Source organism: Thamnophis elegans, chromosome 7 (assembly GCF_009769535.1).
Source record: "Thamnophis elegans isolate rThaEle1 chromosome 7, rThaEle1.pri, whole genome shotgun sequence".
Taxonomy (NCBI): Eukaryota; Metazoa; Chordata; class Lepidosauria; order Squamata; family Colubridae; genus Thamnophis; species Thamnophis elegans.
In genome coordinates, this window is record NC_045547.1 from 32,966,441 (window position 1) to 32,984,565 (window position 18,125).

General features: G+C 35.4%; 1 protein-coding gene across 1 annotated transcript; it reads right to left on the reverse strand.

Moving 5' to 3' along the window:
• Window positions 1-7,384: 7,384 nt before the first annotated feature.
• On the reverse strand, window positions 7,385-18,045 carry PHF5A (PHD finger protein 5A). The gene is made up of 4 exons (XM_032220750.1): window positions 17,768-18,045; window positions 14,488-14,511; window positions 11,135-11,301; window positions 7,385-8,034 (listed from the first exon to the last, which is right to left on the reverse strand). The coding sequence occupies exons 1-4, from the start codon at window positions 17,817-17,819 to the stop codon at window positions 7,945-7,947; spliced, it is 333 nt and encodes a 110-aa protein (XP_032076641.1). The 5' UTR covers window positions 17,820-18,045; the 3' UTR covers window positions 7,385-7,944.
• Between the last annotated feature and the right edge of the window lie 80 nt (window positions 18,046-18,125).

Below are 18,125 nucleotides of genomic sequence, written 5' to 3' on the forward strand. Positions count from 1 at the left end.
GGGGGTACTATGTGTTATTGAATTTAGCCCCTTCATACTGTAATTCTACTAGTCATTTTTTTTGCATTAGTATCATTTAATATAGATTAGATCCCATTACTACGGTTCCAATAACTTAGTAGAATAGTTGGACCACCTGTAAGTTATTTCATCAGAAGTAACCACAGCTGCCGGTTCTGTATTAGTGTCTCAAATGAAAACCAAGACTCTACAATTCACTTTTAATGAAGACACATTAGCACCACAGAAAGTCTTTATTTTCCATTTTCTCTAATGAAACAAATAGACAGATGGTAGGTTAAAATTTAGGAAATGTGAGGACAGCAGAGTTTACTCCTGATGGGATAGAATTGGTCAAAAACAACCCTGCATTAGACACACAAATACTATGGAAACTTCCCACTGCCTTGCATATAAAATGCAATCTTCTGAAGGCTGATCTTAATACACAAATGCATTTGAATGAAGGGTTGCAGAAGGCTGCCTCATTAATAAACTGCAGTCTTAAATATAAAACATTCTTTCAGCTACTCTTGTTATCTATTCATATTTAGATCCTTAAATGATGTCTCAGAAATTTAAGCAACAATGCAAAAAGATAGCATGCTATTGTACTAAATATATGCAAGATAGATCACGATGTACATACTAGAATTGCAATTGCAAATAGAATTACTTCCTAATAGAATTATTCAAGTTCCTAGAGCAGGTTATTCCTAAATATAATTTACTGATCCTAACTTCCAAAAGTATTTCTCCTCCCATTTCTCTTAATATATTAGTATTAAGATTATTTTAAATGATAAAATAAGACTCCAAACAGAAGCAAGTGGCTTAATTCAGTCATAATAAAGGGTTCTTGGTGCTGTGTGAGCTTGGTTGTTTTCTTGCATTACCCAATGAAATATGATATGATACCTAGTTGGGGGAGAAAATCCAAATTCATAGAGCACCAAGGACCCCTCATTTCAAACCTGAGCTACAAATATTCTTTATCAATCATAATGATCATTGTTCTTTTCATGGACCAGTGCCTGTTAGTTACCTGGCCAAAGAAAAATTACTGTATTTTTTGGAGTATAAGATGCAAATTTTTCCCCTAAAAAAAAGTATGAAAATCTGGGTGCATCTTATACACTGAATACAGCATTTTTGGCCTCCTGAAACCCCACTCCCTTTGCAAAATGGCTGTGCATAGCCTTTAGGCGGCTTCCAGAGTGCTCCTGGGGGCTGGGGAGGGTAGAAATGAGCAAAAAACAGGGTGTTTTTTGCTCAATTTTGCCTCCCCAGCCCCCAAGAGCACTCTATAAGCCTCCTAAAGGCTATGCATGCCCTTTTTTAACAAAAAGGGCCTATTTGGCAAAAAATGTGCCATTTTTGGGAGGTCTGCAGAGTGCAAAAAAAATTTTTTTAAAAAATTTGCCTCTTCAAACCTTGGTGCATCTTATACTCCAAAAAATACGGTACCCACATGTATGGCTTTGAAACAGTCTTATGCTTCTTAATAAAAGGTAAAAGTCAGAGTTTTTGTTACTATAACTCTCCTCCTACAATGTAGCCAATATTGTATAGAATTTCAAGTTTTTCCAAAACCTTCCTCGGTTTCTGATATCTGCATATGACAAACACCTATAAGCAAACCCTACTTTTACCCTATTTCTGAAAAAGTTCTGCAGAAAAGGGACACCCGTTTGAACAATATACAGATATACCTTTATACAGATAAAGGTAATCCTAGACTTGCAACCATAATTGAACCCAAAATTTCCATTGCTAAGCAGACAGTTAAGTAAGCTTTGCCCCATTTTATGATCTTTCTTGCCACAATTGTTAAGAAAGTCAATGCAGCTGTTGAGTGAATCTAGCTTCCCCACTGACTTTTGTTAGGTCACAAAAGGTGATCACATGACCCCAGGACATGGCCAATGTCTCAATTTTTGCCCACACGACGATGGGGGTGCTGCAACCATCGTGAGTGTGCATTCTAAGTCATTACTTTTGCTATCGTCGAATTGTCAGTAAACAAATGGAAGTCGGGGACTACCTGTGTGTCCATATCAGGAAAAAAACTATGCCTGTTTTATCCCTGCCTGAAGCCAGTCCCAACAGACCTTCCTAAACTTGCCATTGTTAATTTTTCAAAGAGACAAGGCAAAATCCAAGAGTACTCTAGTAACCACTGGCTGCTTGCTGAGTGTTTGATGGTAACACATCCTATTTTGTGGAGGCCTCAACTTTCTTAATAAAGACCTGAAGCAGACGTTGAACTTTCCCTTAGAGAAGGGCTGGTGATAGTCCGTATGTGGGGAGGGTAGTGTTCAACTTTTGCCTCCTCCACGGCGGAAGGGCCGTCTCAGCTGGCACAGAGAGTGGGACACAGCCGTATGGCCTACAAAAACTCGCAACGTTTACCGAAGCGCAATGTGTGTGCGTTTCCCAGTCGATCAGTTTAATTTTAAGGCAGGTAGTTAAGCGTCTTCGTTTCGATGATCCCTCAACTTTGTCGTTTGCGCTCTTGCCGCTCGCGGACCTCTTCAAAACAATACATTGTCGGAGCATAAAGGTTGCGCCTAGGCCTCCGATCTTCTCGCTTACTCCTCCGCTTAAAGTCCGCAGCCCGCATATTTAATCTCACATATTTTGCTGCTTATTTTCGTCCCACAAATGCTGAAGAATATGCGAATCACCTCACATCCCCTAAACAAAACCTCACAAGACACGGCTGTCAGATGGCATTTTAACTATTCATGGAGTACGTTTCCCTTGGCTGAACTGTGAATGCGCATGATTAGGGACTATTTTCTCACCAGTGCGCCGGTGCATCATCCTCGTCAACGTAACTTCAGACGCAAGCAGAGAACTCGGAAGAACAGCCTGCAAGGCGTAGAAGCGCACGCAGTTCTAAAAATAACACCACCATGATAGCAACAGCCTTCCGATTGGCTAGAGGCATGAAGGGTTCCGCAGATTGGCCATTTGATTTAACCAGTGCCTAAAAGATTTTACTACGCATGCAAGAACAATTCGGACGGTTCGAAGGTTTATGGGAAGTGTAGTTTTTATTAAAAAGCGTCCTCGGAATTCTCAAATAAAAAGCAACTGGATAAAAAGGTGAAGCTCCGATGTTCAAAAGGAAGACAACACGGTGCTTTATCAGCTTCTATTGACTGACGTCTATATTTTTCTTCAAAGATATTTTCATACTAGAGCATTTGTGAGTTGCTTTCAGAATCATATTCACTTTTTTTCTAATGCTAAAGAACCTGGAGCTCAGTTCAGTTAATCCTATTTGTTGTCATAGCTCATAGATTAAGGGTGTTTAGTTGAATAGCCTAGTTATTATGTTTGAGACAAAATTCTTCAATTATATTGTACTATTCTTTTGTGATAATTATCGGCATTGAATAAATGACCCAGATATGCTAATTAGTATTTAAAGCAAAGCTTTCCACCACCCACCACCCCAAATAGGTCTAAATCTAGGGGGGAAAGACATTTTTGAACATTTATTTTTAATTGAAACTTTAAATGTTGAAAAGTACAACTGAAAATCCCAAGATCTACAAGCACTTAACATTTTTTCCAATTGATTCCCAAGAATCAATGTTGTAGTAATATATTAAACAGTAGTCAAGTAGGGTAGTGGTGGTAATATGTGTAAATGTGTTCGGGGTTTTTTGATGCACCTTTTCCTTTTTTAGCGCCTTGATTGGTTTGTGAGGGTTTTGTTCTTTTTAAAGATTTTTTGGAGTTTGTATTTTAACCTTTTTGAATAAAATAGAAATAGACACAGTAAAAACATTTTCTCCAATTGCATTAAGAATTGAATCTTTAACTATTCTTCCTTTAAAGCCCAAATCAAAAACAATATTGTAAAAACAGTATTATACAGTACAGTAGTTAACTGAAAAGTGTAATGGTAGATAGACACTCAAATACCTATAGATTGCTAAATACTGGACAACAGGTTAATTAAAACATGAATTGAAACATAACTATAACTATATGAGAGTGTTCTTTATTCTTAAAATTATGTTTTAAATTTGAGGACATTTAATGTGACTGGCCATTAAAAAGCATAAAATGTTAATAAAATAAGAACCCCCCCTTTTGAAGAAGGGCAGTTTAGAAATTCAGAAAAATAAGTAAAATAATTTGTTTTTCTGTTCTCAGCAGCTGTATTTGATGAATAGTGAAGTTAAATTGATTTAAAAAGGTCATTTGTTCAATAATAAGAATATTTCCTCTTCTAGACAAAGAAATGTAATTAGAACTGCAATCCATAATTACTCTCCTAAATTAATATTTCCTTTTCTAGACATAGAAAAGTAATGTAATTAAAATTGCAATCCATAATTACTATCCTAAATTAATAGAGGTCAGATAGTATTCCTTATCTTTAAAAACACATATCCAAGGCCCTTTTTCAAATCCAACTGTCACAATACTTGAGACTAAAATTAATTGTTTATGTGAAAAAGCCATTGATACGTATTCCAAGGAATTTACGAATACAGATCAACCATTAGGAATTCATATTTTTTCAAGTAGATAACTCATCACTATGTAAGTCTACCATATTCATATTTATATTAGAATTAGTTAAGGAAAATTAGGAAGACAGACAGTAGTAGTAAATTCATAAGCAATTGTATATTAATACATCCATTAATTGATTTTTATTGGAAGCAAATTACTGTAAAATTCCAATAGTATTAGTCCTGAAATTTCCAGGTATTTTAGTGTAGTCATTTCTAAATAGTATGAAACAATAGGAATGTACTAATAAAAATTTAAATCCAGATATGTTAATAGTTATTGGTATTTACCAGGAACACATAATCACTTGTTTTCTAAAATAATTCCAGCCCAAAATCTAATTCTGATATAGATTGTAAAAGCAGTCTAGAAAATTTTAGTAATCACATCAAATGGCATCTACTGAACAATTAGGAGAAAAATGTGAAAGAAAACAATAACAAACACCCTTCTATCATAGTAGTTTTAATACCAGGAAAGATTAGTCAGTCTATAATTAGCTGTAATTAGCACTCATTCATCCTCCATCATTCTTCTCATCAGCTGACATTTAAACCCAAAGGAAATGAGTTTTTTCCTGCCTGTCAAATGAAAGGTGCCAAGAAGCACATTAAGTCACTTTGAGATGCAGAATACAATATAACAGGAATATGTTATTAAGTGCAGAGGCTCTTGCAATTTAGACATTTGTTGTTCTATGGAAGTATGGTCAATTGTAACAGAATAGCAATAGCAATAGCAGTAGACTTATATACCGCTTCATAGGCCTTTCAGGCCTCTCTAAGCGGTTTACAGAGAGTCAGCATATTGCCCCCAACAATCTGGGTCCTCATTTTACCCACCTCGGAAGGATGGAAGGCTGAGTCAACCCTGAGCCGGTGAGATTTGAACCGCTGACCTGCTGATCTAGCAGTAGCCTGCAGTGCTGCATTTAACCACTGCGCCTTGCCTAGTTCTCACTAGGCAAGAAATACATTAGGTTTTATGTTCTTCTAGTTCAGGTGATTCAGTGCTTCATTCCCTTGTTAGAAAGATTTAATTGATTAGACAATTGTTGTTTTGAAAATCATTTGTAGGGCAAGTTTTCAGAAACAGATGAGACAAGCTATCTGAATTTAAGCTAACCATATAACCATTATATGCTGTATTCAAAAAGACCATTACACATGATTAAGTGATTCAGATAATTACTAATAGGTCTTTTCATGTCTGCTCTCATGATCTAACCCAAGCTTAATAGTTATGAATCCATCCTGGTCTGGGTAAATACTGCAATTTTCAGGCAGTTGTACAGCCTTTTTATACAGAACCACTGTATGTACAAACATATATTGAGAAAGGAAGCCAATGTATACAAAATACGTCTTGCATATCCCCACTGCAATGAATGAGAATTGTAGAAAAAGAAAATTGCTGTTTTGTGAATGCCGATTAGTTACAGTAGACACCTAACAAGATTGTTTTCTCCAGATCACTTTTTTATCTTTCCACTATTTTAACATGTTCCATGGACTTGGTAATTCCCTTCAATTATGACTAAAGCCCTACAAAGAAACATGGTAGTTCTCAATGTGTGTTTTATAACACCTATTGCACTAAATTCTAGCTGTCTAAAACTGCCACATAATTTTTAGGTAGTTATTAATTCATGATGAGATGACAAGTTTCTAAATTACCTCTACTTTTTAAAAAATAATCTTTTGTCACTTGCCTGATTTAAAGGCCAATGAAATTAAGTGAGGAATGAAAGTTCCAAAATTTTCAGTCTGATAACTGGTGTTTGTTCAGAATTTTGTATGTATTTCTACTTATTGCATGATCACAAAATACACACGAGAAATTTTAAAAAGTTTTTATAATAGGTCATCTCCCACAAAATTATTATATTCTATAATGACCATAAAAAAATTATTCACTCATTTGGACTGAAATAATGCAGTCCATTAGGGAATATTGTGATAATGTTAAAATTTACATTCTGTAAAGGAGCTCCTTGAGAGATCCTTGCACAGTACATGTTCCTCCATTTAAATCTCTATGAATAAAATGGTCTGCAATTATAATGTTAAACATCTTCCTAGAATAATAGTGTTAAATACAAATTGGTTGCAATTTGCATATTTTAAGAACCAAAAGATTATTAAAAAATAATGTTATGATCCCCAATTCCTTCCTTACTATTTCCTAAACAGGTACATTAAAATATTTGTTTTGAGGGAGGCTGAAATACAGTGTACTGATTCACTGCCACACTACAGCCTAATCATGTAGTTGTTAAATAAATCACATGGTTATGTCCTATTCCAAAACACCATTTGAGTAACAAGTCTGCAGTATGACCTTATATGCTTAAATAATTAAATACATTGGAAGTGAATAAAAGCAATTGGAAATTATGTCTTTCTAAAAACCTTAAGAATACCTGAGAACAGGATTAGGAGGATGTGAGGGTATTTCCTTTCCTAAACCTGATTTGTGGATATGTATTTTATTACCTTTGTGTTTAAAGTCTCTATAACAACCATATGCTTTTTTTCTAAACGGACTACAACATACGTAAAATTTGGCTGTGATTTATAGCTAATAATAACACATGACATTTTGTAATTTTGATTTTGTAAATAGGAGACTATTGCACAATAAAAAGAGGCACACCCAACTTTTAAAATCCTGCTTCTCATGATTTGCACCTGGAATTTCAGATACTATATTAGTATCTGAACAATACCCTTTGCTGAACAATAAACAAGTAAATAATCTGAGTATGGCTCAAAGGGCAGATAAACTTTCATAGGAAAAAATGTTGTATGGTATAATCATATTGTACTGATGCAAGAAACACAAGTTAGGGTAATACCAAATGTTCTTTATTGATTTATTCAGCTTATATGTTGTCTCAGTCACTGAGCAATTCTAGATTACTGTTTATAGCCCTTTATTGTTATGGATATTAAACTACCACTATCAATTTATGCCTGAATTTAACTCCCTGATAACTAACAAACTAATAACTATCACACACACCCCAACCTAAGTTCAAGAAATGTAGATATGAGAGTTTTCATTAGAAGACTATTATAAAACTTTATTGTGATATAATCCACCATAACACTGAAATAACAGCTAATCAAATTCTTCAGAAAACCTTGAGTTTGATCTAATATACAATGAAAGAATTATGTTAGAAAAAAGGTCTATGTCTATCAAGATCCAGGGTCTGAATTCCAATTTACTTACTTAGTGATTCAAATTATAATATTTAACTCAATATTTGTTTTCATTGAAAAATGTCAATAATTTTTAGTAAGCAATATTTTCCATCAAAGTATTATATTTAATTTAATTGCTTTCCTATAAAAATGAAGTCCAAAATTTTTCAGGAGTACTTTCAAAATGGAGATGGGATCATCTTTTTTTGAAGCCATATTTCTTTCGCTCATAAAAGAGATCTGTTTTTGAACTCCCCAAATTGACAATCTTGGGACAGCCATCTCTCTGGAACAGTGCGAAAAACAAACAGTTAGAACAAGCTAAGCCTAATAGATTCCAAAAGGAATAATCATAGTATCTGTATATCACAATTCCAATAGAATATGTGTCTGTGTGTATGGATGTGTGCAAGAATGAGATATGTTATGTCCTGTATTAACCCACATACTGCCTATAGACAATTATGATGTCCTATTCCTAATATCAAATTAAGAGATAGTACTTTACATTCCAGACTGCAGTCTTACAAAGCACTTATTTAAAAGAAACCTGCCACTAAATTTGATGAGACTAGCATAGAAATACAAAAGGGTAGGATTTGTTTCAATGCAATTTCTCCATAAAATTCTACAATCAATTGTCATTGCCCAAAAGGTGCATTATTTGAACAGCACTTTCCTGAAACTCAGGAACATAGAATTTGAAACAAATAAATAAAAACAATGAAGCAGGCATAGACAACAAAAAGTTGCAAAAATCAAATAAAGGTATAAGCGAATGGATATAATATATTCAAAGTACAGGTTTTTTTTAAAAGTAAGACACAGTATATGGCAGATATACTAACTTTGTAAAAATAATAATGCTTGTGGAATAATATTGTACTTATTAAATACTTTGTGGTTTTTTTGGTTCATCTGAATGACTTTTGAAATCAATCTGCTAAAATGGGAAAGATTTTTGCACATATTTTTTTTCTTATCTTTTCAACTTTTATTTCTTCCTATCATTACAAGTGCAGGGTCTGCTTTTTCCATTGAACCAATATTGATCCATTGGTTATGACAGGAATTGACCAAACAATTTGGTATCTGAGCCAGCTATTATGGGCTGAAAGAGAGTGACAATAGCATTTAGATTTATATACTGACTTCACAGTGCTTTACAGCCCTCTCTTAAGTGGTGTACAGAGTCAACATTTTGCCCCCAACAATCTGGATCCTCATTTTACCCACCTTGGAAGGATGGAAGGCTGAGTCAACCTTGAGCCTGGTGGGATTTGAACTTTCAGATTGCAGGCAGTCGGCAGTCAACAGAAGTAACCTACAGTACTGCACTCTAACAACTGCACCATTGTGGCTCATAGCAGTCAGGCTCTCAGCGGTCACCCAACTAGATTTCATAGAATTCAAGAGTCTTCTGGTTTTAGCATGGTGCCTTAAATGCTGGACCAAACTGGCTCTCCAATTATCTTCCAAACTACTGTATATTTATTCAACTGATACCCTAATGTTCAACTAATCATAATTTAGCCATTGTCTATCCACTGCAGAATGAAGTCTTCTTTCACAATTTTTCAACCAATATGGTCCTAAGCTTTATTTTGCCAATTGGGTCCACAATACTTGCTGATCTCATCATCCATCTTGTTTTAGGACTTTTTTGTGGATGCTTTTTATCAAGTGGGATCCTTTCTATGACTGACTTGGTCCACCTGCCATCAGTTCTTCTTGCTATGTGACTAGCCCATTTCCATTTCAATTCTTTTACTCTTAATGATATTGTGTACTATAGTACTAGAAGTTTCTTTAAACAATTAGTTCTAACCTCCTATAATTTAAATAATAAGATATAGAATTATGCCCAAAAATTAATTAGAGAAAATTTGAATAAGAATTCTCACTTTTAGGCAGTTTAATATAAAAGGCCACATATTAGTTAAAAATAAAAGTACATACATTTAAATTCAAATGCCCAAAGTTTACATAGTTACAGTGCCATAAGTATTCAGAGCTTTTGCAACAAACACTTAAAATTTAGGTCTGCTGCCCCATATTTCTCTTAATCATTGCTGACGTTTCTATATTTTGATTGGAGTCAATCTGTGGTAAATTAAATTCTTTGGACGTGATTCGGGAAGGTACACACCTCTCTATAGAAGCTGTCACAGCTGGCAATGCATACTGTAGCAAAGCAAAAGCCATGAGATCAAAGGAGCCTGCAGAGCTCAGAGATAGGATTATTGCAAGGCACAGATCTGGGGAAGGCTACAATGAAATTTCTGCTGCGCTGAAGGTTCTAACAATACAATGACCTCCATAATTGTCAAATGGAAGATTTTTGGCACAATCAGGACTGTTCCAAAAGCTGGTTGCCAAGTCAAACTGAGCAATTGGTGGAGGAAGGGCCTTAGTAAGAGAGGTGACTAAGAACCCGATGGTCACTCTGATTGAACGCAAGAGATCCTGTGTGAGATGATACAACAATCACTACAGCCTTCCACAATCTGAGCTTTATGGCAGAATGGCTAGATGGAAGCCTCTCCTCAGTGCAAAACACATGAAAGCCTGCTTGGAGTTTGCAAAAAAGCACCTGAAGGACTCTCAGACTGTGAGGAACAGGTATCTCTGGTCTGATGAAATCAGCATTGAATTGTTTGCCTCTAAATGTTATGTCTGAAGGAAACCAGGTACTGCTCATCACCTTCCAAATATCATCCCAACAGTGAAGCTTGGTGGTGGCAGCAACATGCTGTGGGGGAGTTTTTCAGCAGCAGGGAAATTGGTCAGGGTTGAGGGAAAGCTGAATGGAGCAAAGTACAGGGATATCTTTAAGGAAAACCTGTTCCACAGCGCTGAGGACCTAAGACTGGGCTGAAGGTTCACTTTCCAACATGACAATACATAGCCAAGACAACACCGGAGTGGCTTAGGGACAACTTTGTGAATGTCCTAGAGTAGCCCAGCCAGAGCCCTGACTTGAACCTTATTGAACATCTCTGGAGGGACCTGAAAATGACTGTTCACAGACTCATCTTGAGAGGATTTGCAAAGAAGAGTACCCAAAAAGACTTGAGGCTGTAATTGCTGCCAAAGGTGCTTCAACAAAGTACTGAGTGAAGGTCTGAATACTTATGCCAATGTAATATTTCAGTTTTTTCTTTTTAACAAATTTGCAGACATTTCTAAAATTCTGTTTTCACTTTGTCATTATAGGGTGCTAAGTGTAGATTAATGGGGAAAAAATGAATTTCAGCAATTGTAGAATCAGGCTAAAGCATAACAAAATTGACAAAAGTGAAGGGGGCCTGAATAGTTTCTGAATACACTGTATGTATGTACATATGTTTAAAAGGATAAAAATAAAAAAAATCTATAAAACTTACATCTTTTTCCTGAATAGTACATTCCTTGCAGTAATAAGCATCAGAGACTCCAGGACCCCCACATATCACACAGCGTCCTTGATAAGAGCCATAGTTGCATTCATCACAAATGCGCACCAGTGTACAAGGCCGTACATAAGAGTCACAGATAACACATTTGCCATCACCTGAAAACAAAAGTATACACATTTCACTTGAGATAAGAGATATACAGAAGATAACATTCAAACAAAGCAAAGCTATAGTCCAATTGATTACATATGAAATGCATTTGAAGGGTAATCACTGGACCTTTTTCTTTCACCTTACATGTTGCAGTGGGTTTTTAACATCCAAATATAAATATATCACTTTACATTATTTTCAAGCTGGATTTAGAAGTTGCAAAAGGCAACTGGCATATAAGTGACTTTCACCATATCTTTAATCAAACTACCATTTTGTAGTGTATGGGGAAAGAATCCTCTTTAACCAACTCTAACCTTTTTCTTTCTTCTAGAAAGCACTATCAAGTTTAGGCAGAAACAAATATAATGAATCAATCCAAAATAATATTTTGTCAATACAAGCTTACAATTTTTCTTAGGATGGAAAACTCAAGAGTTTATAAACTATTTATTCACTACACAAAAGAAATGCTGAAAAGACAAGTAGCATTTAGACAATGCTAACAAAGCAATTTAGAAACACATCACTGAAGTCAGTGATGGGGGTGGAATCGCACAGAATGAACAGAAGTCAATGAAATATTGGCAGTGAAGGTATTGAAGTGATAGATAACATCTTTTAGAATCAACAATCAACTGTATGGAACAAGCAGTCAAAAAACATACTGCAACTAGCACTTGGTAGAGCAGACATGAAGTCCTTGGAAAAGAGATACACGTGCTGTAATGTCTCTATAACTATAAAGATCACTACTGGGCAAGGAATGTAAATAAACTCCCGGTGATCCATTATGGAAGTGAAAGTTGAATGTTGAAGAAGTGGGATAGGAGGGACATTGACATTTTTGAACTTTGGTATTGAAGAAGGTTCCAGAGAATACTATGGTAAGCCCAAAAACAAACAAACACATGGATCATCAAACAAATCAATCCAGAATTCTCACTCACGGCACAAAATGACCTGGCTCAAATTATTCTACTCTGGCCACATTATGCAAAGACCTAGCTTCCTAGAGAAGGGCCTGATGTTGAGAAAGGTTGAGGGAAAGAAGAGTGTGACCAACAGCAAGGTGAAGAAACTCCGTTACAGTGGCGATGATTGAAGTTGGGAAGATTTGAAATATCAGGTTGGAGACAGATTGTTATGGAAAAATCTATGTGGTGATTAGGAGTTGAAAATGAACTTAATAATACACACCAATGAATGCAGTAAAATATAAATAAGACAATGTCAAGTACTGGACCATATAAATAGATTTAAAAATACCTACCAATGAAGAGATTCACATTTATTATCTGTGCCCTAATTCATGTAAGTTTATTCCTACTGAAAGAACAAGTGACTTCTTTTTGCAGTTCAGTTCCATTTTTATTGGATGTGAAAAACTATAATTCCTCTGCTCAAAATCTTGCCACCAGCATTCAATTTCTAGTTTCCAGAAGGAATAAAATTATTGGTTTACATTAGTGTGGCATGAAGCAATTGATCATGAGGAAGTATAACAACTACATTTCTCTATCCATATTTTCCTAGTCTATAGTAACTTGCACTATTGCTTCTGCCTCATAATGGCAAGTTTTCAGCACTCTGTGTACAGCATGCAGACCTTAGAATACTTTTTGAAGTCATTTGGTAGCTAGAATTTCACTATCAATATTTGCCAGCTATAACTAAAAAATAAAGATGGCTGAAATAGATGTATTACTTTTGAGAATAATTTAACACACCTAAAAACAAACCTATCAGACCTGGAAGGCTTGCCAATATGAAATCTCTAATAAAATGGAACTTTGAGGAAACTCAAGTCTCGGAGTTTTCTTTCATTGGGAATGTTACTTGGAACCATGACACCACCACAGAAACAACAGAACTATCCATCAGTATGTCAGGATGATACCTTTGGCTACCATTCAAATAATGTGAAATGATAATGCATCCTCCTATATCCACTGAAATATTACTTATCCCTACCTTAGAGTCAAGGAAAACTGCATATCATGCCACTAGCAGCATTATTTAAAAAAAATCTTCACAATAAACATTTTAAACTATCTTGAACTAATTATGTTTCCATTTCTTTATCTGTAAGGAAGCTGGCACAGAAATTAGGTGCATTTTTATAAGCCTTTCTTGGTCCAATTTTCCTCTGCTGAGGGGTCTTTCCATAGTTGTCTTTCAGGTAAATATGTTGCATATATTCCCGCTTGCCTGAAAGGACCAGCGATATATTTGATGTATACAGTATTAAGACTGACACCTGTGAGCTGATTCAGTAAAATATTTCTAAGCTATCATTTGGTGCTAAAAACAGATTTCATATAAGTTGCTACTTTTGTTACTTCTCACATTTGTAGACATAGATTTGCTATGCTTTATCTTCTGATCATAGTATGGTTATGTATCAGCCCATCTTTGAAAAACAACTCAGAAACAGCTGATTTAAAATACAGTAGAAAGTTATCAACTGGAAATGGCAAACACATTCATTTAAGCTTTCTATATTGCTTTCTATACCATTTTCAGTCTCAATTCAAAGAGCTACTAAACCTCTTAGTATTTGGTGACAGGTTATCACACTCCCCCTTCATATTTCATTCTTTCTACTATTTTATTTTCAAATTATAAAATGTTTTGGCTACTCTCATATTTTAATTAACTATCTAGCTTATTGGAAACACAATACCAAATCAACCAAGTTTCCTGATTTAGGTCAAAGGAGTTGCTAGTCAGGTATGTCACGAGTCTATTCAAAGTGCAATTATACAGCTACAGTTGAGGTCTACCTATGATGCCAATTACAGGCCTCATCTTTTTAAGTGGGAGAACTTGCACAATTGGTGGTTGACTAAATACTTTTTTGCCCCACTGTACATATATGAAATTTAGTTCCAAAGACTATCTACATATAGAATTTACTTGCACATGAAAATAGAGCTTTAGACAACCGGACCTTTTGCAGATGCCACATGATCACATAATTGTTTTTAAAATTTGCAGATAGGTTTTAACTACACCTCTGCATGCATCAAAACAGCTTTTGGAAATGAAATTCAAACCTTTAATGATTTTATCTTAAATTATTCCAAGAAATTCATTATATTCACAAAATAGATGTTGATATTTTAGTCAATTAGTGAAAGATTCTGGCATGAATTCACAACAAATATATATAAAGCTATACTTACATTTTTCACATAGTCTCCCAATAGCTGCAATAGCAAAAAATAAAGTCATATTGATATTTAGAGTTCAAAACTAAACACCAATTTAAATATCATGCATTCTCTTATTATGCTAATATTCATGTATATGTGAAGTGAGATAATCATTGTTTTTAAAAACGGTAATGAAGGCTTATGTTCCACTAAGTCAGAGACTTAGTGACATACAGGTAATCCTCAAATTATGACAATTGAGCCCAAAATATCTGTTGTTAAGAAAGACACTTAATGATATTTCATTTAATGATCTTGTGATCTTTCTCCTCAGTTAAGCGAATCACTGCAGTTGGTAAGTAACTTGGTTGTTGAGTGAATCTGGCTTCCTATTGACTTTGCTTGTCAGAACAACACAAAGGTGATCACCTGACACTGTAATCACCATAAATACCTGCCAGTTGCTAGATTTGTGGTCTGAGAGAAAAACATCTGCCAGTATCTGGGATTTGGGAGACAAGTGTCTTCACCACTAGGCCACCACACTGCTCATATGTCTATATTACTGTCAATGTATGAAATTAGGTTTTATAGAATGCCTAGGCAATCTATAGAATGCTAAAAATGGAATGTCAAAGTATGAAGTGCTTAATATTTCATAAATTTCCTAAGCATTCAATGCAATGCCAAAAGGCAAACTGGCAAAGTATAAAATATTCCTGCTAAAATACCATTCTAGCTTTCATTGGTGCAACAAGTAGTTCACACATTCTATAGATTTCCTAGGGATTCTTTATAATGCCAGCTTTTCACGCATCGTCAATAGCATATAGACGCATATGCTTTATTGCTCAGCTTCCTAACAAAAAGGAGAGGCCAGAATGTCACAACTGTAGATTAAAGGATCTTGTTGTCAGTAAATTAAAAAAATTTTTTTTGCTATATCCATGTAAAATAGTAAGTGTGTGTGTGTGTGTGTGTGTGTGTGTGTGAAAATTGTGTTTGAAGATTCCTTAACTGATCCTGGTTACATATATCATGCTATATAAGCGTTTATTGAATAAGTCATAATTAACTGGATGCACAAAACAGGCAAAGATTCTACTACTTTCTTGTAACCAGTGGTTAATTTTAATTTTGTTGGATTGAATTGTCAGAAATCAGAGAATCACCTGATACACACTTTTTGGGGAACTTTAAGAAAAGAATGGGCATCTGGCCTAGGATACTAAGATATAAAAATGATATACAAATAAAAGGGCATAATCTTCAGAACACTCTACTTAATTAAAGTGACCAGACGTCCCGATTTTGGCGGGCAGTCACGATTTATAACAATTTGTCCCATGTCCCGAGGCGTTTTTAAAAAGTCCCAATTTTTTGGCTTCATGTTGAAAGCCCAGTGGATTTGCTCAAGAAATCCTAACCGGGGCAAGACAAAACACTCTAACCTTTGTCTCAGTACTTTTATTGAAGATAAAATGTTAAAGCAAGAAAACGGACCCCCCCTGCCCATTTTACTTACTTTTATAAGAAAAGATGACCCAGTACCATAGAGCTCCAGGAAATAGTTTGGCTAGAGAAGTAGCGAGAGTTCCTTCCTGGATTTCCTGGAGGGGAGGGGCACAGAGGTTGGAGGTCGGCTCGTGTGGGAAAAATATTTCCCTGGGACCATTTTCACCATTTTAATTTGCTCAGTTCTTTGTATTAACATCTACATCATTCTGGATTGACTTGGAGTGCCTGCCTGCTGGTAAGTGAGCTGGGTTTTTTTCTTTTATTTTTTTAATGTATTTTAACAATAAATTTTATTATTGTGCATAGGATTTTTAAAATAGTTTTATGCTGTGTGGATTCTTTTTTTTAAATTGTCTTGAACTATTTAAAAAAGATTATATCCAAATAAATTGAGTGAACCATTTTTAAAAATTCTATGGACAATATTTTGAAATATATTGTGCATAGAATTTTTAAAAATAGTTTTACTTCAATTTATTCTGTGTGGAATAGTTTGAAATGTTTTACTTCAATTTATTCTGTGTGGATTCTTTTTTAAAATTGTCTTAGACTATTTAAAAAAAGATTCTATCCAAAATACAAAATACCAGCTGCGATTATTCACTTAAGAACTGTGGCAAGAAAGGTGGTATAGTGACCAAAGTTACAATGGCATTGAAAAAGTGACTGATGACCATTTTTCACACTTAGCAACCATTTTCACACTTAGCGACCGTTGCAGCATCCTCATGGTCACGCGATCAAAATTTTGATGTTTGGCAACAGATTTGTATTTATGATGGTTTCAGTGTCCTGGGGTCATGTAATTGCCTTTTGTGACCTTTTGAAAAAGTCAAATGGGGAAACCAGATTCACTTATGTTACTAACTTATCAGCTGCAGTTATTCACTGAAGAACTGTGGCAAGAAAGGTGGTATAGTGACCAAAGTTACAATGGCATTGAAAAAAGTGACTGACCATTTTTCACACTTAGCGACCATTTTCACACTTAGCAATCTGCAGCATCCTTATGGTCACGTGGTCAAAATTTTGATGTTTGGCAACAGTTACAATTTATATTTGTAAATTGTAATTATGTTGAAATAAAAAAATATTACAATACTATTTTTGCGTTGTATGAAAATTTTTGTTACTCCGTATAAAAATTTTAATCAAACCCCCCCCCCCGGGGTCAAAGGTGTCCCTCTTTACCAATCTGAAAATCTGGTCACCTTATACTTAATGCATTTCAGAATGCTCTAATTTCAGTCACTCCCTTTATCATTATCCTGCCTTCTTGCCCAGCCGTAATTACTCTCAAATTCTTCAGTTTGCCCATTTTGGGCACTTTACTTTTACATGATGGAGACATTGATCCTGAAAATGGGTGATGGATTTTTTTTACCTCACCTTTATTACTTTATAAGTATCTCAAGGCAGCGAACATGCATACCGGTAATACTCCCGCCTGTTTTCCCCACAACCACCAACCACCCTGTGAGGTTGTTATGAACTGACGGAATGAGTGGCCTAAATAACCCATTTTAATATTAAAATAAAATTTTTATTAATCACATTTGTACAGGCGCCCAGCTTACAAAAAGCTTTTAGCTACAGCACATGCCATTAAACATGGCAGAATTGCCCAGCATGCCGGTTGGGAACGAGTAGCTGAAATTAACTTGAATGGCTACCGTGCACAGTTTAGAATTACTTTGCTCCGTCCCCGCCCGGCCATCTTTAAACGACAAACTCTCCTTCAGGTACTAGCTGCAGAGCAATGGTCTCTCTCTCTCTGTAAAGGACTACTCACCTACTCCCGCCTGTTTGCGGCAGAAGATTAAATCTGGATGATGTTTAGCCATCCCCTCAGGTTCCCGTGTCGCGCCGTTGTTAACGACGTTTTACCCGTGATCTCTACTGTTTAGGTCCCAAAGGACGATAGAAGTCCTGCAAATTAATCTGAGGGCTTCCTCTCTTAGCGAAAGAAAAGTGCGTCCTCTTGCTTCAAGCTTTAAAATACTATAGAACTAACTATTTAGGTAAAGAAGGAGAATATGAAGTTTTGACCTATTATTAAATGGTATCTCTGTCTCTTCTAGGACCCGAAAAAGCCCGCCCCTTATATCTACCGTCATCGATAGTATAGTTACTATATGGATATGGATTCA

Bases quoted from the DNA above. Each gene is read 5' to 3' on its own strand.
- PHF5A (XM_032220750.1), bottom strand. From the start codon at position 17,819: ATGGCTAAACATCATCCAGATTTAATCTTCTGCCGCAAACAGGCGGGA. The intron at 11,302-14,487 runs GTAAGTATAGCT...TTTTGTTTTCAG, and splicing joins TGGGAGACTATGTGAAAAAT to GTGATGGCAAATGTGTTATC. The intron at 8,035-11,134 runs GTAAGTTTTATA...GCACTGTTCCAG, and splicing joins GTACTATTCAGGAAAAAGAT to AGAGATGGCTGTCCCAAGAT.